Source organism: Danio rerio, chromosome 25 (assembly GCF_052040795.2).
Source record: "Danio rerio strain M-AB ecotype USA chromosome 25, GRCz13ab, whole genome shotgun sequence".
NCBI classification, from domain to species: domain Eukaryota; kingdom Metazoa; phylum Chordata; class Actinopteri; order Cypriniformes; family Danionidae; genus Danio; species Danio rerio.
This window is the reverse complement of record NC_141045.1, coordinates 34138155-34166062: the sequence shown is the minus strand read 5'-3', so window position 1 is coordinate 34166062 and position 27908 is coordinate 34138155. Positions and strand designations below refer to the sequence as shown.

At 39.7% G+C, this 27908-nt stretch overlaps 1 protein-coding gene and 1 long non-coding RNA gene across 3 annotated transcripts in view; one reads left to right on the top strand and one right to left on the bottom strand.

The window, feature by feature from the left end:
* Window positions 1-27908, bottom strand: part of LOC148679487 (uncharacterized) — a 149882-nt gene that overhangs the window by 47709 nt on the left and 74265 nt on the right. The window lies entirely within an intron of this gene.
* Window positions 1-27908, top strand: part of lamb4 (laminin, beta 4) — a 76222-nt gene that overhangs the window by 28874 nt on the left and 19440 nt on the right. For both annotated transcript variants that reach the window (XM_087310293.1, NM_173276.2), the window contains 14 exon segments: window positions 1879-2067; window positions 2209-2364; window positions 2785-2897; window positions 4425-4504; window positions 4651-4783; window positions 8883-9173; window positions 10775-10960; window positions 11058-11167; window positions 13533-13653; window positions 13752-13929; window positions 14032-14175; window positions 22675-22906; window positions 22987-23144; window positions 25281-25505. In XM_087310293.1, the coding sequence (XP_087166419.1) occupies window positions 1879-2067; window positions 2209-2364; window positions 2785-2897; window positions 4425-4504; window positions 4651-4783; window positions 8883-9173; window positions 10775-10960; window positions 11058-11167; window positions 13533-13653; window positions 13752-13929; window positions 14032-14175; window positions 22675-22906; window positions 22987-23144; window positions 25281-25505 (2316 nt within the window).

The window sequence follows — 27908 nt, the reverse complement described above, 5'->3', positions numbered from 1 at the left end:
AGTACCTGGATGGGAGACCACATGGAAAACTAGGCTGCTGTTGGAAGTGGTGAGGCCAGCAGGGGGCGCTTAATCTGAAGTCTGTGTGAGTCCTAATGCCCCAGTATAGAGATGGGGACACTATACTATCATTGAGCACTTTTTAATGAGACAGTGCAGAGAAGTCCTTAATCTGTGGTTATTAAACATTCAATGGCTCTTCTTTTAAAGAGTATGGGTGTAACAACAGTATGACCAAATTTCATTTATCTGCTCTTACTTGCACACTGGTGGTGGTAGTGGTAAGAAGAGATCCCCTCACATGATTGTAAAGTGCTTTGGAAGTATGGCAATACACAATACATGTATTTTATATAAAGTTCTATTTGAGTTCCTGTTACTGCCTGATGGGAAAGCACATTATATGACACCACCAGGGCCTGATTAACCAATGGGCATTATGGGCACATGTGCGCACTTGGGGCCCCTGTGAGGGGGGAAAAAATGCAGATTTTGGAGTGTCTATTTAGGCTAAATGCAAATAGCGCACCTTGTTCGGAATAAGCTATTTGAGGGATTTTCCGCCCATCACTGTTTGATGGACAGAGACAATAACTAAAGAGCACAATTGACAGTAGTGTGAGTGGCGTAGCTCGGAAAGTGCATGCATGGCAACATGTTTTGACACGATCGATCATCAACCTGTTCGAATCCAGCATCTGATGAACTCATTCTTCTTTTTTTCCCCATTACATTTCAGATTGAAAATATATTTACTTTTAATAGAGAGCAAATATAAAAAAAAAAAAAATGAAAATAATGAGAACGTGGAAATAAAGACACAAGTGGCACGTGGGTATTTAATAAGGTTTAGCTTATTTTACATGTGTATAAACAGCATCTAAATAGTTATTTAATTTTTTCTATAAACAGCTACTTTCCACCTGGTGTTAAATGTTAGCAACATCTTAACATAACTAATTTGTATTTATAACGAATACCCTTTAAAGTATACAGTTGAAGCCAGAATCATTAGCCCCATATGGAATTTTTTAAACATTTTTAAATATTTCCCAAATTATGTTTAACAGAGCAAGGAAATTTTCACAGTATGTCTGATAATATTTTGTCTTCTGGAGAAAGTCTTATTTGTTTTATTTTGGCTAGAGTAAAAACAGTTATTAATTTTTTAAACTTCATTTTAAGGACAAAATTATTAGCCCCTTTAAGCTATTATTTTTTTCGACTCTTCAGAACAAACTATTTTTATACAATAACTTGCCTAATTACCCTAACCTGCCTAGTTAACCTAATTAACCTAGTTAAGCCTTGAAATGTTACTTTAAGCTGTATATAATCTTGAAAAATATCTAGTCAAATATTATTTACTGTCATCATGGCAAAGATAAAATAAATCAGTTATTAGAGATGAGTTATTAAAACTATTATGCTTAGAAATGTGCTGAAAAAATCTGCTCTCCGTTAAACAGAAGTTGGGGGAAAAAATAAACAGGGGGGCTAATAATTCTGACTTTAGTACTGCTTTAGTGAATTTGAATAAGTACACTAAAAACTATTAATTTTCACTAATTTTATTAGTATTTTTTCTTAATCAAAGTGTGCTTTAAATGCTTTAAAAATAAGTACAATATGTGTAGACTATAAATATATGTAGGCAGGCAATAGAATATTTATTTATTTTATTAAAAAACATTATAATATTCTTATTGTTTAATTCAACTTTAGGGGTTCGGCCGAGTAGGGGGCCCAACAAGACAATGTGCCCAGGGGCCTCTGAATTCTTAATCCAGGCCTGCACACCACTCAGGAGTTTTTCCAACTTTTTTTTCATGCTAACATTCCCACATGCTAACATAAAACTGCTCTTTAATGTTCTAGGTTGTAACTGTCATGGCCATTCAGAGAAGTGTCACTTTGAGTTAGCGCGCTATCTGGCCACTGGTGGGGTTAGCGGTGGTGTGTGTGATGACTGCAGGAACAACCGCATTGGACCTCAGTGTGAGCTCTGTGGGCCGTTTTACTACCAGGACCCTCAACGCTCTGTGGACGACCCTTATGCCTGTATACGTGAGTTATCTTGTGCCAAAAAAATTGATGCATATTCTACAGTGTGCTTTACATCATCTCAAATATCAATTTCATTCAGGCAGAAAATGCACTGAGAAAAAGGATCCCACATGTCTCTGTTTTGTCCTATTTCATGTCCAGCTTGTGACTGTGATCTTGATGGGTCGGTGGAGCGTGGTCTGTGTGATCCAGTGAATGGCCGGTGTGTGTGCAAACAAAACGTCGAAGGAGAGCGATGTGACCGCTGCAAGGTTGGGTTTTACGGATTCAGCCGGGACGATCCTAGCGGCTGCCAGTGTAAGTGTTGATTCACCCACGGAAGGGTTTTTCACAGCTGAAATGGGTAACCCTGGAGAGTTAATTACTCAAACGTGGTGCTAATGGGACTCCAGAACAGGGTTTCATAAATGCAATTAAAAGGCATAGTTTAGAACAGGGGTCACTAATCTCGGTCCTGGAGGGCCGGTGTCCCTCCGGGGTTTAGCTCCAACTTGCCTCAACACACCTGGCTGGATGTTTCAAGTATACCTAATAAGACCTTGATTAGCTTGTTCAGGTGTGTTTGATTAGGGTTGGAGTTAAAATCTGCAGGACACCGGCCCTCCAGGAACAAGTTTGGTGACCCCTGGTTTAGAATAACAAGTGGATTCTGAAAATCCTAAATTCATTTATACATTTACTAATTTATCAATCCTTAACTTATTTATACATATCAAGTGTGCAGGTGTAATTTCCTGGGAACCATACAAGTGGGCAACCCTTGCGATCCGACAACAGGAAGGTGTATCTGTGAGCACTTCGCTTACGGCTCACAGTGTGACCAGTGTCTGGTGAGTGTCTCAATCAGACCCAAGCACATAACCATAACTGAGTTACACTTTAAAGAGCCCATATTATACATGAAATAGGGTCATATCTTGGTTGTAAGGGTCTCCAACAACCGTCTAATATGCATGCAAGGTCAAAAAACACTTTCATGGTCTTATAATCTGCATTTATTTTTACCTAATTATCCCAGCGACTCCTGTATGAATCGTCCAGTGATTCATTTGTTCCCAAACCCCTCCTTAGCGCGAAGCTAATCTGCGCTGATTGGACCGATGACAGTCTGTTGCGATTGGTCGACTGCCTTCAGTCAGAGAGTGAAATGCACACAAACACACATATTGCCCTCGTCCTTGCGCGCGCACACAAACACACACACACCTCCGGACGACAACGCTCCCGCTTCCGCCCGCACCCGCCAGTTTTTAGCCTGAACCCGACCGCTCCCGCTTATATTAAGAATTTGTTGTCCCGGTGCCCGACCCGCCCCGTTTTCTGCCCGCCGCGCCGGATCCCGCTACAGAGCAGGGGAGAACATAACCGAAAATCCCCCAGCTAAACAGTCCAGACAGCCAAGCTGTCTGTATAAACACACACACAGCACCAAGCAGACACACAGGCAAAGCTCTCTTTCTCTCTCATTCGCATAGCAATATCCGCGATATTGCTAGACAGCCCGCTCCCATCCCAAATTAAACCCGTTACCGACTGCTCCTGCGATTTATTCGGAAATGTATTCCCGCGCGGCAGAAATCTGGTCGTGTCCTGCGGCGGGAATGCAGACCTCTACGCATGGATCTCCGTAAACAAAGCAGCACGCGTCGCGTTTTTAACGTGGCTTTGCGCGCGATAAGAGAATATAGCCAGTTAACGTGATACAGTACACGTGGTTACAAGTAACAAATCACAACTAAATACATTTGCAAGCTAGAGTCAACGAGGCAACAACTTTAATCGCACGTACTACTTGAGAAATGGAGGAAGAAACCCATCCTGACATGTCCAGCAGTAAGTTACTCTTTACTGATCCTTTCTTTAACAAACGGCGATGAAGTATTCTTTGTAGCATGTAGTTTGCAGAAGTTTCCAGTAGTTTCCAACTGCTTGGTTATAATGCTGAGGTTTCATCTTTGGGTAGAGATTCGATAATATCCATCTGCAGTGTGACTTCAATCGACCGGCATGTTTGTGTGCGTGTGTTTGTGGGTGTGTGTGTGTGTCTGGGTTTCTGCGTCAGAGGGTGGGGCCTCAGGTTTGAAATCTCCCGGGTTTGCGCGTGCATGTGAATAACTTGGTTTCGTTCATACGTCATGGCGAAACACCTAATGACTCGGTATCAAGGCGACTCGTTTGAAACACTATGAGTCGACTCTTTTATAGATGAATCAACCGTTTTAAACACTGTACACTTACAGATTTAAGCCTTAGCTGGATACTTCACTTCACTTAGAGCTGTGTTACACACTACATGGAGGGGCATTTTCAAAAACCCATAATATGGGCTCTTTAATATTTGATTCCCACTTTTCCAGCCAGGTTACTGGGGTCTGGGAAACACAGTGTATGGCTGCATACCCTGCGACTGTGACATTGGAGGGGCACTGAAAACAGAGTAAGCTACTATAGTTTCCTATCTACAGTACATTACTTCTTCTTCTTCTTTGGCCTTAGTCCCGTATGATTGCGGGGTCGGCTCCTACAGTACATTACTAATATTTGATAAATTGTTTACAAGATGGTATGTGTATTTCCACACAGATGTTCCTCGGTGGATGGCCAGTGTAAATGCAGGCCTAACATGGTCGGCCAAAAATGTAATGATCCGGCTCCTGGATATTTCCTGGCTCCTCTTGATTTCTACATCTATGAGGCTGAGAACGCAGCACCTCTGGTAAGAGGCCATGAATGGTCACATGTGATTTTTCGGTGACACTTTATTTTGATGGTCCATTTGAGTATTAGTAGACTTTCTGCTTAATATCTGTTGATAATGCTTCTTCAACAGACATTTAACTGACTGTAAGAAACTTTGCAAGTACATGTCAACTTACACTAACCCAAACCTAACAGTCTACTTATAATTTAATGATAATTAGTTGCAATGTAACATAAATTCAACAAACCGACCACCAAAATAAACCGTGACCAATTTTTCAGCAAACACTCCAATATGACATTGCACAAAGTGAATGCCAATTCACAAAGTACGATACATGCTGATCAACGGCTAATCCATATCCATTTCCTTCCTCTAAACCCAATAACAGTTTTATAGCAATCATGTAGAAGTGCATAAATCTGCCTAAACTGTAAATGTATCCCTTAATTCTGATTGGCTGATTGAAATGTTGTTCCAGGATCAACTTAGATGTTAATCCAGAAACATGTCCCACTTGTGTCACGGTTGCAGGTTTGTGCGCCTTTAGGAGTGTCTGTTTTGTCACGTGGGTTTGTTTTGTTTTGGTGGTCACACGTTACAATAAGGTTCATTAGTTAATGTTAATTAATGCATTTACTAACATGAACAAACAATGAACAATACATTTACTACAGTATTTATTCATGTTAACGTTAGTTAATGAAAATACAGTTGTTCATTGATAGTTCATGTTAACTTATGGTGCATTAATTAATGTTAACAAGCATGGACTTAAATATTATTAATGCATTAGTAAATGCTCAATTATGATTAATAAATTCATGATTAGTTCATGTTAGTTAATGCATTACCTAATGAACCTCATTGTGAAGTGTTTCCGTTTTGGTTGTCCACGTGTATTTGTTATGGTCACGTGTTATGACGGTACTCAGCTGTTTTGATTAGCTCGCCAGCTGAGGTTTATTATTGTGTCTATATCAGGACAACGCTTTGATGTTTCCTTGTCAGTTCATTGTGTTTGCTCATGTGTGTCTGTCTGTGCTCAGGACTGTGAGGAGTGGCTGCTCGACCCGATTCGTCTGTCGGTTTCCCGTTTGTCACAGCCCTATTTCCCTCGAGAACTCTCTATTACTCTGTCCTGTTTAGTTTATTCTGACTGTGTCAAATAAACTTTTACTTGCATTTTGGATCCTTCTCAGTATCTTATTAGCCCGTGACAACTTGGTGCACTGCAAAAAAAGCTTTTCTTTCTTAGATTTTTTTGTCTTGTTTCTAGTCCAAATATCTAACAATTCTTAAATCAAGAAGAATTTTCTAGTCAAGCAAAACTTATAGTCTTGTTTTAGGAAATAATATGCCAAAATGAAGTCAGTTTTTTCTTAAAACAAGCAAAATAATCTGCCAATGGTGTAAGAAAAATAATCTTAAAAGAAAAACAAGATTATTTTGCTTACCCCATTGGCAGATTATTTTGCTTGTTTTAAGGAAAAACTCACTTAATATTGGCATATTATTTCTGAAAACAAGACATTATGTTGGCTTGCCTAGAAAATGCTTCTTGATATCAGAATTTTTAGGTATTTGGACTAAAAAAAGGCAAAAAATCTAAGTAGCAAAAGCCTTTTTGCAGTGTGAAAACAGGTTGGCATTGATGGTAAGGGTCACGATGGTTGGGTATTAGCCAACATTGGTCCATCGTTTAGTATCGGTCAGGTTTGTTTTTTGCCGTGTTCCTCATGTCTGTTCCAGCTTTGATTGGATGTAGCAAATTAGTCTGTACATGAGAATAAAAGCTTTGAAAAAAAGATAAAAGTGAGCAAAGAATTCAAAGGCAAAGACAGAAGGTTGTTCTGATGTTACTTAATCTTACCTGAGCATTTCAGCATGCGGATATTTTCAAAACAACACAACACTGACGGCTTTTGACACTGTTAGTTCTTTGTAGTCAGCTTGGTGTGTCACTGCCTTAACAGACAATTTGTCAGGTTTTGTAGGATCAATGTGTTACCCCTGACAGTGTGTTAGCTGACGCTTGTTTTCAGTAACGAAACACTGAATCCATATTTGCCAGGACATGGAATCATTTTCCACATTGGTTGGCATCTGTCAATGTAGTGTGAATTAGAGGTCTGCAGTACAGCCGCAGGACCCGACCAAATTTCTCGCGGCGCGGGTATACATTTCCAAATAAAGAGCGGGATTGGTCGGTAACTGGTGTAATTTTGGACGAGAGTGGCCGGTCTAACAATATTGCTCCCGACTTGCGAACGAGCGAGCACACGTATGTATGTGTGTGAATTTAGCTTGTTTGTTGCTGTTTATGTGTGTGTGTGCGCGCGCAAATGAGAGAGAGCTTTGTGCTGTGTGTGTGTGTGTGTGTGTGTGTGTGTGTGTGTGTGTGTGTGTGTGTGTGTGTGTGAATGAGAGAGCGTGATGCTGTCTGTGTGTGTGTGTGTGTCACTTGCTTGTTTGGTGCTTATTTATGTGTGTGTGTGTATACAGACAGCTTGTAATAGGCTGTCTGGACTCTGTGTAGCTGGGTGGTTTTTGGTTTTGTCTCCCCCCCTTTAGCAGGACCGGGCGTAGCGGGTAGAAAACAGAGCGGGTCGGGCAGCGGGACAACAAATGCTGGATATAAGCGGGAACGGTTGTGTTCGGACTAAAACCTGGCAGGAACGGGCGGGACCGGGATTCAAAATTTAGTCCCGTGCAGATCTCTAGTGTGAAATGGCCTAACACATCAACAGTGCATCTACTCTACTGCAATTTTGAAAATTTTAGTTTTGCATTCTTAAGATTGACTAAGATGTCATGCCATGATGCATCAATCTTTAGTCTTAATTTGTATATTTATAAATCAGGTGTCTCAAACCCACGGCCCGCAGGTCGATAGCTTGTGGCCCCGCCTTAATTTAAAAGTTTAATGTTATTGCGGCCCACAATTTTGATATGTATAGCACTTAACAGTGTTGTATGTGGAGCTGAATGAACTTACCAATCACGGTGGGGTATATGGCTTTAGGGGTGTGACATCGGCTGGGCTTGACATAGGCAGAGATACATTTCTCATTTAAAGTTTCAGCAGTGTTGCCATGGAGTGTTATGTATTTTTAAATTGTTTATTTTATCATCTTATTTTGTGCTAAAAAAATCCAATCTTCTCAAATCTCTATTTTTATTTTTTAACACAAAATAAGATGAAAAAAAATAAACGAATTAATAACTAATAATATAATTAATTTCCTTTGGAAAACCTGATGCAGTCCACCCTAATCCAGACTCTGCCTCCAGCGGCCCCCAGAAAAATTGAGTTTGAGACCCCTTGTATAAATGGATGTTAACAAAACAAAATGAGGGTTTTCATTCAGTTCAACAGCAGTTCATGACTGTAAGGGTATACTCACATTAGGTACAATTGTACAATATGCACAAATCACGTCTCCCCCGACGGCCCGAACTCACATTACATTCGGGCCTGGGCATGCTTACGTCTTTGATGATGCGCTGTTCAGTTTAAGAAGCGCTCTTGTTCAGCACAGTGGGGATTTCTTTAATCATATCGTTTTAGTCATTTGGGATGCGGTGACACGCAGTCAGATAATTCGCCGAACAGATCAGCCACTTTTGACGCCAAGCAACGAGGGCCGGCCAAGTGAACCATGCCTGAACCTGATTCAGAGCACTCACACTTCTCCAACAATCTGAAAAATGTGCCTGGGCACGCCAAGTCAAGATAAATACTAAAAGATATATTTTTTAACACGAGATAAGATTTACATTGAACAATACATATCAAAATACTTTTCTTAGATGTGTGTACCTGCACTGTAAATAAAATAGTAAGTTGTTGTGACTCAATGTTGAGTCAAAAATGGACAAACCCAACTATTCGGTCAAAAAGCGTCAAATTTAATAAAAAAATTAACCCTATGTCCGTTTATTCATATTTGTCTCAAAATTGGCTTATGACAATCCAGAAATTTGTTTAGAGTGTGTGTTCAATGTGTATTAAACCACAACATTTCACCAATTTCTAATGTTTAATTAACATGTAAGGTACTTTAAATGAGAAAAAAGTCCACTCTACATCTTCCACTCTTTGCTTCCACAGGCGGTAATCTCTCCTTTTATAGGTCCCCCTCCATTTGTATACCCCACTGAAGGGATACCTGAACGACCAACCAAGCTTCCTCTCTGCCCCCCTGCTCCGAAACCCAGCTCAGTACCTTATAGAGAACAAACAACAGTGCAGCCATCTCCAGCCCCACACAACCCCCAAGTCACGCTGCCCATGTGTGAGCACTACTTCAGACAGAGGGGTTATGACTTTAAGATCAGTAACGGAAGGCTTGTGGTGGTCAAGCGTGAGAAAAGGCAAACTCGAAGACGAAGACAAGGCCAGGTGAGGCTCTTAATGACTTTTATTCATAATCTACACTCACGGGTCACTTTATTTAGTACACCTATCCAACTGTCCGTTAACGTAAATTTCTAATCAGCCAATTACATGGCAGCAACCAAATGCATTTAAGCATGTAGACATGGTGATGATCTGCTGCAGTTCAAACGGAGCATCAGAATGAGGAAGAAAGGAGATTAAAGTGACTTTGAAGGCAGCAGGGTTGTTGGTGCCAGATGGGCTGGTCTGAGTATTTCAGAAACTGCTGATCTACTGGGATTTTCACCCACAACCATCTCTAGGGTTTGCAGAGAATGGTCTGAAAAAGAAAAAATATCCAGTGAGCATCAGATCTGTGGGTGTAAATGCCTTGTTGATGCCAGAGGTCAGAGGAGAATGGCCAGACTGATTTGAGCTGATAGAAAGGCAACAGTATCTCAAATAACCACTCGTTACAATTGAGGTCTGCAGAAGAGCATCTCTAAACATACAACACGTCCAACCTTGAGGCAGATGGGCTACAGCAGCAGAAGACCGCACCGGGTGCCACTCCTTTCAGCAAAGAGCAGGAAACTGAGGCTACAATTCACACAGGCTCACCAAAGTTGGACAATAGAAGATTGAGAAAACGTTGCCTGCTCTGATGAGTCTCGATTTCTGCCGCGACATTTGGATGGTAGGGTCAGAATTTGGCATCAACAACATGAAAGCATGGACCCATCCTGCCTTGTATCAATGGTTCAGGCTGGTGGTGGTGTAATGGTGTGAGGGATATTTTCTTGGCACACTTGGTGCCGATTAGTTCCAACTTTGGCCCTTTAGTACAAATTAAGCATAATGTCAACTCCACAGCCTACCTGAGTATTGTTGCTGACCATGTCCATCCCTTAATGACAACAGTGTACTTATCTTCTGATGGCTACTTCCAGCAGGATAATGCACCATGTCATAAAGCGTGAATCATCTCAGACTGGTTTCTTGAACATGACGATGAGTTCACTGCACTCAAATGGCCTCCACAGTCACCACAACTCAATCCAATAGAGCACCTTTGGGATGTGGTGGAAAGAAAGATTTGCATCATGGATGTGCAGCTGACAAATCTGCAGCAATAACGTGATGCTATCAAGTCAATATGGAGCACAATCTCTGAGGAATATTTTCAGTACCTTGTTGACTCTATGCCACAAAGGATTAAGGCAGTTCTAAATGCAAAAGGAGGTCCAGCCCGGTGCTAGTAAGGTGTACCTAAGAAAGTGGCCGGTGAGTTTATATCTTGGCTCAAATCAGTTGCTCCTTGTTGTTCCATATTCTTGCTTAAATGTAAAGGAGATAGAGCTTTCTCTGTTGCAGCTCCAAGGCTCTGGAACGACCTTCATCTGTCTGTAAAATCTTCTTCAACACTAGCCTTATTCCAGAGTGTGCTAAAAACTTTTTTCTGTTGCTTTTAAAAAGGTCTTGTTGGATTTGTTTATGTTTCACAATATTGTTTCTTTTTTCTTTGGTTCCACATGTGCTGTTAAAAGTGCTTTAGAAATAAATTGAGTTCAGTATAATGGTGTGTGATCAAATGTGATTATCTTACCTTGGCTGTTCCCATGCAGAGGACAATCCCCTTTGAACCAGGCTCACCTCTTCAGATCCTCCTGCGCCAACGTGCCAATGATCAGTCCATCACGTGGACTGGATTGGGTTTTGTGCGAGTTCAGGATGGAGCTGGACTTAGATTTACCGTCAGCAACATTCCAGCAACACTTGACTATTATGTAGTTGTCCGCTATGAACCAGAGGTCAGCCAGTGTTTTTGTTCAATATTTGAATGTGGATGTTTGTTTGAGATGTTCTGGTCCATTTCACATTTATGTTTTCTCAACATTATCTTTGCAGTCCACCGATGATTGGACAGCTATTGTGAGCATTTTATCTTTTGGATCAGAGGATGAACGGTGTCCGAATGACCAATCAAACAAAATGTTTACTCTTCCTGCCTCTGGAAGGTGAGAAGGTTATACAGTATTTTTGCATGTATTTAATGGCTATTTTAATATCTTTTGTTGTGTGCCAGTTTAGTAATGGTAAAAACCTGAATTTATTGTCTATTCATTGTTTAGTTGTACGTATGTCATTCTAGACTACAATGTTTTAAAGGTTTTTTGTTGTAACTTTTTTTGCCATACAGTGAAAGATTTCTAGTTGAATGTTGTTGCTGACTCTATTAACATCATACCTGCCAAGAGTTCCTTTTTTACCGGGAGTCTCCCGTATTTCATACCAACCTCCTGCCACCCTCCCGTTTTGTTATTTCTACCAGAAAGACTCAGGCGGTGGATAATCGTTTTAACATTTATTGAAAAAAGCATAAAACATTGCAATTTCAATTACTGTCCTTTGTGTAAAGTCCTTTGGCCCAAGCCCTGTCAATGATGCAGGTCTCTTGAAGAGCTGGCAAATACTGCCTAAAGATGAAGACAGGGCAGAGCCAACCCCCTGTGAGAATGGGGCCCAACCTGATGGTAGTGGGGAGGATGAAGAGAACTTCGGCTACGCCACCAATGAACAGCGAAGGAAATTGGTTTGGTGGCTTATTTATATAACTCACTTGATCATTATTGGCTGAATTGATAATTATGAAGAATGACAGAATTAGAGTCTTCCTGGTAGAACCTTCGCTGAATCCCGTAATTTCAAGCCCCCCGGTGCTCAACTTTTTGGTACAGTCTTTAACACCCCCTGGTTGCCAACTTTGGTATAGTATCCCGCTCGAAACCCGGTGCATGTTACAGTTAATTACCTGGTTCTCATTTGTTTTTTTCAGACTACTCACCCCCGACACCAAAACCCCAACCACCCCCCACTCAGTGTCGAGATCCGAAAGTGCAAGTGTTTCGAAACACTGCACCGAAGCATAATCCGAAACACCCAGGTCACATGACTAAGGTGATTTGAAACACCTAGGTCACATGACTAAAGTGTTTCAAAACATCAGGTCATGTGACTTAAGTGTTACAGAGCTTCAGACTTTTCATTTTTGTCACCTGGCTAATCTGTGTTTGATTGACAGGTCTGCACAGAATAACTGTGCTGCAAATGGCCTTGAGCTGGAATCCCGACTTGTACAAATACTCTGAAATTATGACTTGATGGATTTTAATAACGTTACTTTTTTATGACCAAAACATTACATATTTATTCACAAAGTGCTCATTCGGATATCAAACCGATGTTAAAGCAAAACACGTACAAGAACAAAGCATTTAAAAACTAACATCTATAGCTGCATCATCCTGGATTCGAACCCATTATCTCAGAATGCCGTTTAGGAACAATCACCGCTTCACTAAAACAATTGAAACCGCTACTCTACAACATGGAGTTTAATACCTCAATTTGTTTAACTGTTTCTGTGCTGAAGCTGCCCCAAAGCAATACATAAAAAATGACCACTAGTTGTCACTGTAGAGACGGGTTTCAAAACGTTTCGAAGCTTCGACATATTTGCTTAGATGTTTCAATTGTTTGCCTAGGTCTTGTGCACTAGATTAGAGTGTGCAGTTTAATATTCACTGTTGAGAGTCCAAACACTGAAGAGCAAATCCATCGATGCGCAGCTCTACAAGTCCCAAACCATGCAAGCCCTTGGCAACAGCGGCAAGGAAAAAACTTCAACAATTGGTGAAAGTGAAGGATAAAAAGCCTTGAGAGCAACCAGGTTTAGTTGGGCACAACCATTTCTTCTCTGGCCAAACGTCTTGTGTAGAGCTGCAGTCTAGGTGCCAGAGGCTGGAGAAAGCTGGTCATCAGCAAAGATTCGTCTGTCCCTGGAGCGTCACAGGAATCAGTTTTATGCTCTCGGCCTCTCCATGACCCCCACAGCAGCTGCTCAGGATACGGCCTGGTCCGGGATTATGGAAACCTTGGGATCATCTCTTCACAGGTCTTGGATCGCATCAGTGGCGCTGCAAAATCTCTGGGGCTCTCGGGATGAGTATCCCCTGGTGGAAATAGAGAAAATGAGTATAATTAGCCTAGCTAGTCATAGTGCATATAAATGAGATGCGTGGAGCACATTCATGCATCATACCTCTATGTAATGCATTAAGTGAGTGCTTTACTAAATTGATAGGTCTTTAAGCTAGTTTTGAACTGCGAGTGTGTCTGAGCCTCAGACATTATCATGAAGCCTATTGCAGAGTTTAGGAACCATAAATGAGAAGGCTCAACTTCCTTTACTCGACTTTGCTATTCAAGGTACTATCAGAAGCCATGAGTTTTGAGGAGGCTGGTTAGATAAACAAGAGCTAAATTATTTAAAAGATTATTTTCAAAACTTGAATCTTACAACATTTTACTATTCATAAACAGAACAGCCACTCTGGATCTTCCAGTGTGCCTCAGTGATGGTAATCAATACCATGTGGACATCACGTTTAGAAAGCAGCCCAGTGAAGACCCTCACAGCAGCTCATTCATCCTGATTGACTCTGTAAGCAAGCCAGATTTTGTTTTAGCAAGATCATTGGAAATGATGCAATTGAAAGTTCACCGACTTCTGCTTACCCTATGTTTTATTTTTAATCACAGCTAGGCCTCATTCCCAAAGTGGAGTCTGTCCCAAACTTCTGCTCACAGTCATATCTATCCCAGTTTCAACAATACCGGTGCATTGAGCTGGCTGTACAGGCAGGAGGTCAGACACTTCCTGAAGTTTGTGAGATGCTTATTGGATCTATGTCAGCTTTTATTCACAATGGCGCAGTGTGTGAGTATCATCCATATTTACACCTCAGATATACACATACCCATTTAAACATCCAACATGCGCTACTACCAAGAGTACATGTATATCTGTGCAAATCAACAGCTTGCAACTGTCATCACGTCGGAGCATATGGCTCATCTTGCAATAAATTTGGTGGACAATGTCAGTGCAAACCCAACGTTATCGGCCGCTGCTGTGATTCTTGTGCTCCCCTGACATATGGGCTTGGACCCAATGGCTGCTCACGTAAGACATTTTCTCATATTTCTCATATTGTGGTCATGTATAAGGGCTTTTTGCATCGAATGAACTTTTTTACAATTCCTAGAACTACCACAGCAGAAGCTGGAAATGATTTTAGCTCCACGAGTTCACGCTAAGATATCGTTTGACAAATGTTAGCAGGTTTGGCATGCTGTCCCGGGAAAGAACCCTGAGCTCGGAGATAATTGAGCCCAGGGCTCCCGCCTGGTCGATAGAGCATGTAAGGGGGGGTTTAATGGCTCATTCCACTGACTGGCACAGTACGGTACGGTTCGGGTCGGTACGGGTTACCTTTATCAGGCTTGCGTTTCCACTACCAAGGTTACCCTTTTGGTGGGCGTGGTGTATGACAAAGTTTCAGTCGACATAATTTTCGCTCGAGAAAATGTCTACAATAAAGCTGCACAGGTCGTTCACATATCATATGAACAGCACTTCTCACAAAACAGATGCTTTACACACATACATACTTGTGTATAAATGTTTATTACTAACTTTTCTATAAACAGGAGTTGATTATAAATGCAGATCAATGACGGTGCGAAATAGCCTACTGTAACGTCTGTAATTATATTAAATAAATAAATAAATGAATAAATAAATGAACATATATGAGCACATACAGACCCTTACAGTCTCCGATATGTTACCAACTACAGAAGAACTACACAAAGCAGACATTTTGTCGTTAATTAGGTTCAAAACAACACAAAGTATAGCCTACAGTCAGTGAAAACCTCTCATCTGTGTCTGTAGTCTTCAGCAGCACATGAAGCCTCTGTTAGAGAGCCATTCCATCATTCCCAGTTCATATTAGTCCAAAAGGTGATAATAAAGATTAAAACAAGGCAGTTTGTTCACGTTTGCTGAAGAAATAACGTGCTCCTTGGCTTCGCCTTTTTTACCCGCGCTCCACTCTCGCGTTTGGCCTTTTCTTTCTGAATGTGTCTCTCGCGTTTGTCAGCTTCTCACAGGATCGGGTTTCCTAAGCTTGTCAATAATCAAGTGCATGTTATTATTATCAGATCAAGAAGTTTGTTATTTCAGAGACGCGCGGTGAGCGCAAGAAAGAAAGCGAAACCACTCGGGCTTCAGACTGGCTCGTTAAAAACTACGCGGCACAGGGTGAATCTGCTCTTCTCCATGGCTTTGTGGCTGTTTATCATGACGACGACAGGGTTTGTTTGCAGGATCGACCATGGCTGCATATGTATTCATAATTCTGCTGTAATCTCTCGCTGTGTATTTCAAACATGGCAGGTCCTTTGTTTACATTCTGGCTTGTTGAGTCTACGAATGAAGTATCTCTGTAAACCAATAGCGTTCAGCTGCGCGTGTAGCTACGCCTTTTGGGACCCTTTCTGCAGTTTGGGACCCTTTCGAAAGAGTCCTGAAAAAGTGGTACGGTACGGTTTGGTTCGGTACACCTTTTGACAGTGGAAACGGCCATACAAGCGTACCAAACCAAACCGTACCATGCCACTCAGTGGAAACGGGCCATAAGAGATCAGGTGGCTCTCGAGAGCTCCCCGTGGTAGCGGAGGAAAGGGGGAGAAGGAGTGGATGGGGGGTTTCTTTGGAAAATGAAGGTAAAGGAGTAGTTTTTGCTAGGCTACTTAAAGTGAGTTTGCATTAATCTGATTGGCTACCTAATGGTTGTAGATGGGAAACCAGCTGCGGTCAATAATATCACGTGCTCCTCTTGAAATTAGTTTGTGAAACTTCACTTAATGTAAGTGTAGGCTGATTGGGTGCATACCATAATTAATATCAGCACAGTATTTTACCACCTGTAGGAGACACATTTTTTCTCTCCATATGCACTTCACACCTTCTTATTAGCAATCTTATTTCTGGGAAAATATTGTTCTTTTTTGAGTGTGCAGGTGAGTGGGCTTGACAAACCATCCGTAGAAGACACACCCCTCAATATGCACCAGGCACTTCCACCCAGTTACAAAGACTAAAATTAAACTTGTCCTGCCATATATATTGCTGCTCTCTGGTGATTTATTTATCCTCATTTGTAAGAAGCTTTGGTTAAAGTATCTGCTACATGAATAAATATAAATGCAAAGTGTTATGTGACATAAACATATGGTAAGTTAATGTTAGCGGAATTTACCCGTTGCCCTTGTTTGCAGTGATATGTAGCACTACAAGTGATTTACTCCTTTTTTCTGTTTCAATCGCATATCTTTTTTTACCTCAGTCTTTTCCCTGTTTATTATCAAAAAACACATGACACACGATGAAAACACAGCTTTGATTACGGTGTCCTCCATACTGTAGTTGATTTTGTTGAATGCAGCTTTTCATGGTATTTTCTGTCTGCTTATGTCACTTCAGAGCTCCTAATGACATTGTTAAATGCAACCATAAAGATGATGGTCCAGGCAAATTAGTTCTTGGGGAACTGGGCCTGGTGGATAGTTTGAAAACCCCTAATACGTAGTTAGCATGACAATTTAATGTTTATATACAGTGCTCAGCATATATGACTACACCCCTCACTAATCTATCCTTTATATTCATATTCTAATAGGAAGCTATACAATATTATATTTGTGTAATGTGTATATATACATTAGATTAGATAGCACTGAAGAAAAATCTGGAGCTTATCTAACAAAATAACTTACGATAATGGTCCAATAATTTGTACACATAAATGTATGTTATAGAAAATTTTAAATACAAATTTAACAAAAGAGAAAAAAATATAAGAAAAATTTTGTTGAAATTTTGTAGATTGAAATTTATATATATATATATATATATATATATATATATATATATATATATATATATATATATATATATATGTATATGTGTGTGTATATATATATATATATAGTATAAGTGGGCATGTATTAAATTTTTTTGTTAATTTTTTTATCTAGATGAATCTCACTGTAATCTTGAAATAAATCTATATTAATCTAGATTAAAATGGCTCATTTGAATTCTGCCGAAGGCATTTAGAATATGTGTGCTGCCCAAATAATGGCTAAAAGTAAGTCTTTGAGAATATGTTTTTCAAGCCAGGTGATGCATTTGACCAGGGGCTTATCTCCTGTTTCCAAAATGAATCCCAAACTGCTTAAGAAACTGTTCTACTGGGATAATTGGTGATGAAAAAAATGTTGTTCAATAAGATGTGCTTGTGTTTACTAACGGTTTATTCAGTTAAACATGAATTTTAACCTGTAGGCCTACATAAGCTCCAAACAGCCATTTTTGATTAATCTTTCTTACACAGTCCATACATATGCACACATGATACATTCTAGACATAAACACACTCCATACATTTGCACACATGATACATTCTAGACATAAACACACTCCATACATTTGCACACATGATGCATTCTAGACATAAACACACTCCATACATTTGCACACATGATACATTCTAGATATATACACACTCCATACATATGCACACATGATACATTATAGACATAAAGACACTCCATACATTTGCACACATGATACATTCTAGACATATAGACACTCCATACATATGCACACATGATACATTCTAGACATGTAGACAGTCCATACATATGTACACATGATACATTCTAGACATATACACACTCCTTACATATACACACACACAATAAATTCTAGACATTAACACACTCCATATGCACATTATACATATACACACACGATACACTCTTTACATATACATGTGTTTATGTCGGTTTATGTCTACTTAAACACACTCCATACATATGCACATTATAAATATACACACAAATATACTATTTTGATTATATTGATACACACTCCATACATTTGCACACATGATACTTTCTAGACATATACACACACCACACATTTGCACATTATACATATACACACATGTACAGTTTTTACATATACACATTATACTCACATGATACACTCGTTATATATACATTTATATACACAGACTGACATGATACACCCTATACATTTACACACATGATTTACTCCTGTCTGCGTCTGGGATAGAACCCGGGTCTCTGGTGTGCAAGGTGAATGACTTACCCACTGAGCTATTGGAACACATGATATACATGATACATTCCAGACAATAACACAGTCCATACATATGCACACACGTACAGTTTTTACATATGCACAATATACTTACCTGATACACTCATTACATATACAGGTTTATACACAGACTGACATGATACAATTACACACATGAAATACCCCTGTCTGCGTCTGGGATAGAACCCGGGTTTCTGGTGTGCAAGGTGAATGACTTACCCACTGAGCTATTGGAACACATGATATACACACGAAACATTTATATATACATGTATATACACAGACTGTATATATATATACACACACACATGATAAATTCTAGACATTAACACACTCCATATGCACATTATACATTCTTTACATATACATTCTTTACATATACATGTATATACACAGACTGACATAATACACCCATACACACACTCCATACATATGCACATTATGCATATACACACACATACTATTTTGAATATATTGATACACAGTTCATACATATGCACACATGATACATTCTAGACATTAACACACTCCATATGCACATTATACATATACACACACGATACAGTCTTTACATATACATGTATATACACAAACTGACATGATACACCCATATACACACTCCATACATTTGCACACATGATACATTCTAGACATAAACACACTCCTTACATTTGCACACATGATACATTCTAGACATACATACAGATGCACACATGATACATTGACACACTCTATATGCACATTATACACATACATGTATATACACAGACTGACATGATACACCCATATACACACTCCATACATATGCACACATGATACATTCTAGACATTATACACTCTTTACATATAAATGTATGACATGATACACCCATATACATTCATACAATTGCACACATGATACATTCTAGACATACATACAGATGCACACATGATACATTGACACACTCTATATGCACATTATACACATACATGTATACACACAGACTGACATGATACACCCTATACATTTACACATATGATATATTCCTGATACAACCATATGCACATTATACATATACACACAATGCACTTTTTACATGATACATATACATATACAAATTCCATACATTTACACATATACACACATGATACACACATGAAACACTCATGATACACAGGTTTATACACAGACTGACATGATACAATTACACACATGATTTACTCCTGTCTGCGTCTGGGATAGAACCCGGGTCTCTGATGTGCAAGGCGAATGACTTACCCACTGAGCTATTGGAACACATGATATACACATGAAACATTTATATATACATGTATATACACAGACAGTATATATATATATATATATATATATATATATATATATATATATATATATATATACACACATGATAAATTCTAGACATTAACACACTCCATATGCACATTATACATTCTTTACATATACATGTATATACACAGACTGACATTATACACCCATATACACACTCCATACATTTGCACACATGATACATTCTAGACATAAACACACTCCATACATATGCACATACACAATATTTTGAATATATTGATACACAGTCCATACATACACACACACGATACATTCTAGACATTAAAACACTCCATATGCACATTTTACATATACACACGATACACTTGTTACATATACATGTATATACACAGACTGACATGATACACCCATATACACACTCCATACATATTTACACATGATACATTCTAGACATACACACACTCCATACATTTGCACATTATGCATATACACACACATACTATTTTGAATATATTGATACACAGTCCATACATATCCACACATGATACATTCTAGACATTAACACACTCCATATGCACATTATACATATACACACACGATACAGTCTTTACATATACATGTATATACACAAACTGACATGATACACCCATATACACACTCCATACATTTGCACACATGATACATTCTAGACATAAACACACTCCTTACATTTGCACACATGATACATTCTAGACATAAACACACTCCATACATATGCACATACACACACTATTTTGAATATATTGATATACAGTCCATACATATGCACAATGATACATTATAGACACATACACACTATACATATGCACACATGTTACATTCTTGACATTAACACACTCCATATGCACATTATACATTCTTTACATATACATGTATATACACAGACTGACATGATACACCCATATACACACTCCATACATATGCACACATGATACATACTAGACATATACACACTCCATACATTTGCACATTATACATATACACACATGTACAGTTTTTACATGTAAACATTATACTCACATGATACACTCTTTACATATACATATATTTGCATTAATGATTCATTCTAGACATATACACAGTCAATACATATGCACATATGATACAGTCTAGACATTAACACACTCCATATGCACATTATACACTCTTTACATATACATGTATAATACACTGTTTACATATACATACGCACAAATGATACATTCTAGACATACACACAGATGCACACATGATACATTAACACACTCTATATGCACATTATACACATACATGTATATACACAGACTGACATGATACACCCATATACACACTCCATACATATACACACGATACATTCTAGACATTATACACTCTTTACATATACATTTATGACATGATACACCCATATACATTCATACAAATGTACACATGATACATTCTAGACATATACACACATACATTTGCACTTTATACATATACACACATACAGTTTTTACATATACGCATTATTCACACACGATACATTCTAGACATTAAAACACTCCATATGCACATTTTACATATACACACGATACACTTGTTACATATACATGTATATACACAGACTGACATGATACACCCATATACACACTCCATACATATTTACACATGATACATTCTAGACATTCACACACTCCATACATTTGCACACATGATACATTCTAGACATTTGCACACTCCATACATTTGCACACATGATATACACACACACACAAGCACCAAGCGCACACACACACAGATAAAGCTCTCTCTCTCCCTGTCATTTGCACACGCGTGCACTAACACACATATACACACATAAGCACCAAGCACACGCAGGCAAAGCTCTCTCTCTCTCATTCGTGCGCGCACACCCACACCTCTCATTCACACGTGCGTGCGCACACACACACACATACATACACACACAGCAACAAACAAGCTAAACACAACATCTCGCTATTTCATTTACACATACATACGCGTGCTCGCTCGGGAGTCGGGAGCGATATTGCTAGACGGCCCGCTCCCGTCCCAAGTTAAACCCGTTACCGCCCACTCCCGCGCTTTATTAGGAAATTTATTTTCGCGCCGCAGAAATCTGGTCGGGTCCTGCGGCTCTCGCGGGACAGCTGCGGGAATGCAGACCTCTAGTATGTTTTTTCGCCTGCTTTCATTTGCCTACGGTTTTATTTGATTTTTTTTTTTGTTAAAATTATTTATTGATCGTTTTTTTTAATACAATATTTCTTTAATAGAACATTAAGTCTCCATTTATGTGCAGTTAACTGGTGATCCGAGAGCATATTTTTGATACATGACAATAATACATTTTTAAGAGTCAATTGCTTTTCTTTCTTTTTTAAGAAATGTTTTGTTTAAAAAAAGTTTAGTATACAGCTATATTTTGCTTGTTTTGACACATTTAAAATTTGTGGCTAAGAAATAATTATTGTTTAGTGTGGTTATAGAGATAAATTTGGTAAATCCTTCATTTTGAGCTTCGAAAAGTGATGTGAAATAAGAACTAATTGCAATATAACACTATGAAACCATGACCCATTTGCTCATGCTCATTGAGCAAGCTCATACCCGACACACAAACATTTAAATGAATGAGGCGGCATCTGGACATAACACAAAATATAAATCAAGTAATTTTAGCATGTGGGCGAGGCAGTGGCGCAGTAGGTAGTGCTGCCGCCTCACAGCAAGAAGGTCGCTGGTTCGAACCTCGCCTCAGTTGGCGTTTCTGTGTGGAGTTTGCATGTTCTCCCTGCCTTCGCGTGGGTTTGCTCCGGTTTCCCCCACAGTCCAAAGATATGCGGTACAGGTGAATTGGGTAGGCTAAATTGTCTGTAGTGTATGAGTGTGTGTGTGTGTGGATGATTTCCAAAGATGGGTTGTGGCTATACATACTATATGACAATTGATGACAATTGTACTATATATATATATATATATATATATATATATATATATATATATATATATATATATATATATATGTATAGTACACTTGTCCTGATAACAAAAACAAAATCATTTACCTTGATATATGGGATGTTTTAATGTTTTTAAATTGTTATTGACCCTTCTAGCATGTGACTGTGATCGTTCTGGCTCTACCACGGAGCTGTGTGACCAGACAACTGGTCAGTGCTCGTGTCGAGATGGAATAACTGGCCTGCAGTGCAATAGATGTTACCCTGGCTACTATGGGTTTCCCCTGTGCAGACGTTGCCAGTGCAACAGGTTGGCTGACATTTGTGACCCCATCACTGGAGACTGTCTGGACTGCAGGGAACACTCCGCGGGACGAAACTGCGAAAGGCAAGGGACGAGTCTGAGATCACATTTCAAGATTATGGCAAAAATATATCAAGTATTTACTATAATTTTGGTGTGTATAGGTGTGAAGAGGGATATGTTGGTGACCCTGTCTCTGGACAGCCATGTGAGCCATGCTTATGTCCAGATCTGAATGGAAGTGGACGCTTCTTTGCCTTTTCCTGCAATAAGGATCCTCACTCTGGAGCACCTTACTGTGAATGTCTGCCTGGACATACAGGTCATCATACTTTATGATACACAACATTTCCATCATGACATCCAATTAACTGTTTAATTTAACTTACAGTAAGAAATTAAAGATACAGTCAGCGCCAGTGGTGTAGTGGTTAGTGCGTCGACCCGGGTTCGACTCCGCCTCGCGGTCCTGTGCTGATCCTTCCCCTCTTTCTGCTCCCCTTGCTTTCCTGTCAATTCTCTCTACTGTCCTATCAAAAATAATGGTGAAAACCCCAAAAAAATTATTATAAAAAAGAAGAAATTAAAGATACAATAATGTTTAAAGAGCACCTACTTTGCATTATAAAAGGTCATCATTTTTGGGTTTTGGGGGTCTCCAGCAATAGGCTGATATGCGTGCAAGGTCAAAAAATGCTTTCATTGTTTTATAATATGCATGTATTTTTACCAAATTATCCCAAAGACCCCTATGTGATTCGTTCAGCAATTCATTTGTTCCCGAACCCCTCCTTAGCACAAAGCTAATCTGCGCTGATTGGTCTAATGACCCAGTCTGTTGTGATTGGTCGACTGCGTTCAGCGCGAGACAGAGAGAAACACCCTCCAAGGCTATGAAGTAGCACACAGAGTATGTGAGAGCCCAATGCAGGAACGCAATAAAGCAATTCAGTTAAACACCAGCATATTACTCTACTCTGAACCCTAATCACAAGTAATAACAACGACAAACATTCAGTATTAATCCACACAGTGGGAAAAGTTGAACTATTTTGAAAATTGACCACGCTACACGTGTAGGAACAGCTGATGGTGGCCATAGCAAAGGCAAACAGCAGAGAATCACCAGCTCAGAAACGCATTTAAATCGGTAAAAGAAGAAAAATGCGTTGATTTTAGATGCAATATGTGAACTAGCCTATACAGATTTAACTTGAGAGATACAGTACAAGCACTGATCTATAATAGATCAAGCCGCATGGAGCGATTACAACTTTTAACACACAATTTAACACATATTTTGCAAACTAAACAAAACCAGGCAGCAGTTTTAACCACACTTACATGTTATGATCTGTAGGAAGAAGAAACTGGTCCAAATGAACTGCAACAGTTACCGACCAAGTCAAAATGTCAAAGTCTGGCAAAGTCCTACACATAGTCTCTGCTGCTCCTTCCTTTAATAGCAAACGGCCGACGAATCCCACGTTGCAGCGTAAGTTATAGTATCAAAAATTAGAAAAGTTACAAGAACAAACACAGCACACGGTTGGCTACACTGTGATGTTGTTGTGATAATGAACTTTAACTTTTATTCAATCTGTCCATCAGTCAGCGATTGTCATCTTTGTGTCATGATCAGTGATCCCTTAAGCTTTGCTAGTGTCTGAAGGGAAAGGCTCGTTCACGTTTTACCGGATCAGGTGCTACACATTTGGGATGTACCAATCAAGCGTTGAAGCAAAAGATCTTAACCCAACACAATTTATTAATTCGACTCAGAGTTGACCATTTCATTAAAGAATCAATAGTTTTAAAGACGGTGCACTGAACCTAAGTTTAAACCTCAGCTAGATGTTTTCATTCACTCAGGGCTGTGCTACACACTGCGTGGAAGCTCATTTTCTGTCGCAATCAGAAGGGAACCCAAACGCAAGGGAGGAATTTAACAAAGTTTTACAAATAAAGGCGGACATAAAGTCAGTACTTCAGGGAGTATAAAAAAAAGAGTCACTTAAATGCAACAGTTAGAACACAGGCAGTCAAAGTACATGGCCTTCTTCTGGGCAATGTAGGACTGGTCGAACATAAACCTCTTCTGCAAAACAGTTGAATAGAATAGGACAGACCTCAGGTAATAGAGCTGCTGGATAAGCTTCACTCAAGCGGCAGAACAGAAGTGAGCCAAAGCACAGTGGTACAAACAATAAACAGGTTGAGACAGGACAGGACAAGACGAGTAGCTGAAGCAGCTTACTGACACAAAACAATTATCAAGCACAGAACGAGGAAGAAGGGGAGATTAAATAGCCAAATAGTCAGGGAGAACATGAGAGAGCAATGGGGACGGAGAAACAAGGGAACTGAAACACAAAAAACCCCTGACATTTTTAAAAACCCATAATAGGGGCTCTTTAATAAAGTTAGTTTTTAATAGTTTCTACCCTTGTTCTTGCAGGCCCACAATGTGACTCCTGCTCTCCTGGTTTCTATGGTGACCTGAGGTTGCCAGGTGGTCGATGCAAGGAGTGTTGTTGCAACAATAACATCGATCCTCGTGATGGTGATGCATGTGATCCTGTAACCGGCGAGTGTTTGCGCTGCTTACACAACACTGAGGGCCCGCGCTGTCAGAGCTGCAAACGGGGATACTACGGCAATGCTCTCGCTCAAGACTGCAAAGGTACATCTTTTTAAAGGTGTCAAACTGAAAGGAGAGCCACTTAACATCAGTGTGGCCCTTTCAGCTCTTTAAGATCAATAGAGTATATGCAGAAGAATGCGGAAGGACTTTTAATTTGTCAGTATGGTCTATTTGGTCTATGGTTTATGGTCTGTTTTCTGTAAAAATCAGCGATCTTCACTGGCTGAGTGATATCCAATATAAAGAGGGTCTCAGATTGTATAAGAAGCACTGCATTAAATTACATTTCCCCTGCCATGTCTTTAAAATATGAGCATTTATTTTACCCCAGTATATTCAATGGAGCTTCTGCGCTAGCCTGCCAATCCTGATGGGCACGTGCGAGTAAACGGCTTTTATCTTGTTTTACGCTTGAGCAATTAAATGAATGCTAAATTCTATTTAACTGATTATATTTTAATTACATTACAACATCAATCCTGTAAAAGGAACCGTATAAAATGAAAAAAGTCACATTAACCGTTCACCGGAAGTTTATCAGTATGGGAAAAAACCAAGCTCGCCAAGAGGTCGCGTTAGACTTTCTCATTGTCCGTCATTTTGACGGAGAGGGTTGTGAAAATTCTGTCATAACCTATTATTGACCGTCATTTAGTTTGCATATTTTCTAATCGCTTTTTTCATTCATATTTTAACAATAAACTTGCACGACGAGCATATACGCTAAATTGTTCATTTATTTAGGCTACGTCGACCTGAACTGAGTTCTTGCCTGTGCATAATCAAACGCATCAAGGGACAGGCAATTGTCATTAAATGATGTGTCTTTGCCAAGGAAAGTCGACTTCTCGTAACAGTTTTAATTTTGTTCTGGAGGCTAAAGCCGCGTTCTGCTGCCACACTGGAGACCGGAATTACTAGCGTCACTTCAGCCAGCACTGTGTAGTTAGGAAACATTTCTCCTAAGGAAATGTTTAGAAGTTTGCTGGATTCTCTGAATGTGGGATTTCCCGATCCTGCAAGCACTCATTTCACCGGGAATAAATACTGCAGCACGCGCTCCTTCTGCACCAGGGGCGCAGCTGCACCACTCTGCGTTCGGTAGTGCTCACAACACACTCCAAAGACTTTCTTGCGGCCGCTTGGTTGACCTGTAACAGCTATTGGCGACTGAGTATTTTTGTCTGTTTGTTCTTCATCGTCCACTGTATCACTTCCTCTTTTTTCACCTTTATTAATAATATTACAACTATTTGGCCATTTAAAGAAACTTCTCACACTAAGCTGCTGTGACATTTTTGCAACTGTAAGCACACAGTGACAAAGAGGAGACAAAACAAGGACAATCGCCATTAGCTGGACAGTTAGCTACAAACTACACTAGATCACCCTCAGCATAATCCGTCAAAATGACGGATCACCTTCAGATTTTTCCGTCACTGCTGAAAAAAATCCGTCAATGACGGAAAATATTCGGTTCACGCGACCTCTGCTCTGCATATACCCTATTAATGTGTAAGTGCATAGCTAATTTAACTGCTCAAATATTGTAGGACATTTCAAACTGCATTCATCTAAGGTTGTTTTAATAACTGTGAATGTTGCCATCGGAACCCTAGTGTGCACCAAACATGGAAACTGGTTAATGGTTAAATTCAAAGGCTTCTGTAAAGAATGCATTCATCTTAGGTGTGTTCGCACTTGACGTGTGTGTGGTTGATTTGAATAAGTATGAATGCTGCAACCTGAACCCTGGTTCCAAAACAAGTGAGCTCAGACTACTAAAAAAATGAGTCTTGGCTCGTATGAACAATCAGTTTGTGGTGGCAGAAGATACAATCAAAAAATGACAGAATGCTCGAGCTGTATTTTTTTATTACACATCTGTACAGGCATTGGAAGCTGGGGAACCTGTAGGATTTTATTTAAAGGCACGCACAAATTCAGCGCCACCCCACCCCATCATCCCTTATTTCTGAAATTGTTTAAAACACCTTGAATGCTAGCGGTTCCATGCGAGGATGGAGGCTGTGCAGCTGGATCAGAATTGTCCAATGAATGAAACACGGGCTAAAGCCTGGTTTATACTTCTGGGTCAAGTAACCGGCGTAACCCACGGTGCATGCAATGCGCGTAGCTGTGCATTTATACTTCTGCGCTGTTGGTCTTCATTAACACTTCCGAAATGCTAGTTTGCAGTGAGTTGTAAATGTTCCTCTGTGTCGAGTTTCTTCGCTGCTGTTTTGCTTTTCCTGAACACTTCCGGGATGTACAAGTGGCTCAAACTCGCTCATTTTGAGGCAGGAACCTGGCGGACGTGCAACAACTTTAACTATGAGGTAAACACAAAACAAAACTTTCCATTCGGAGCTCCTTCACGGGACTCCACACTTGTAAACAATCGCTCCATCAGGCTCGCACCATTCATGTGGCTCTCGGTCC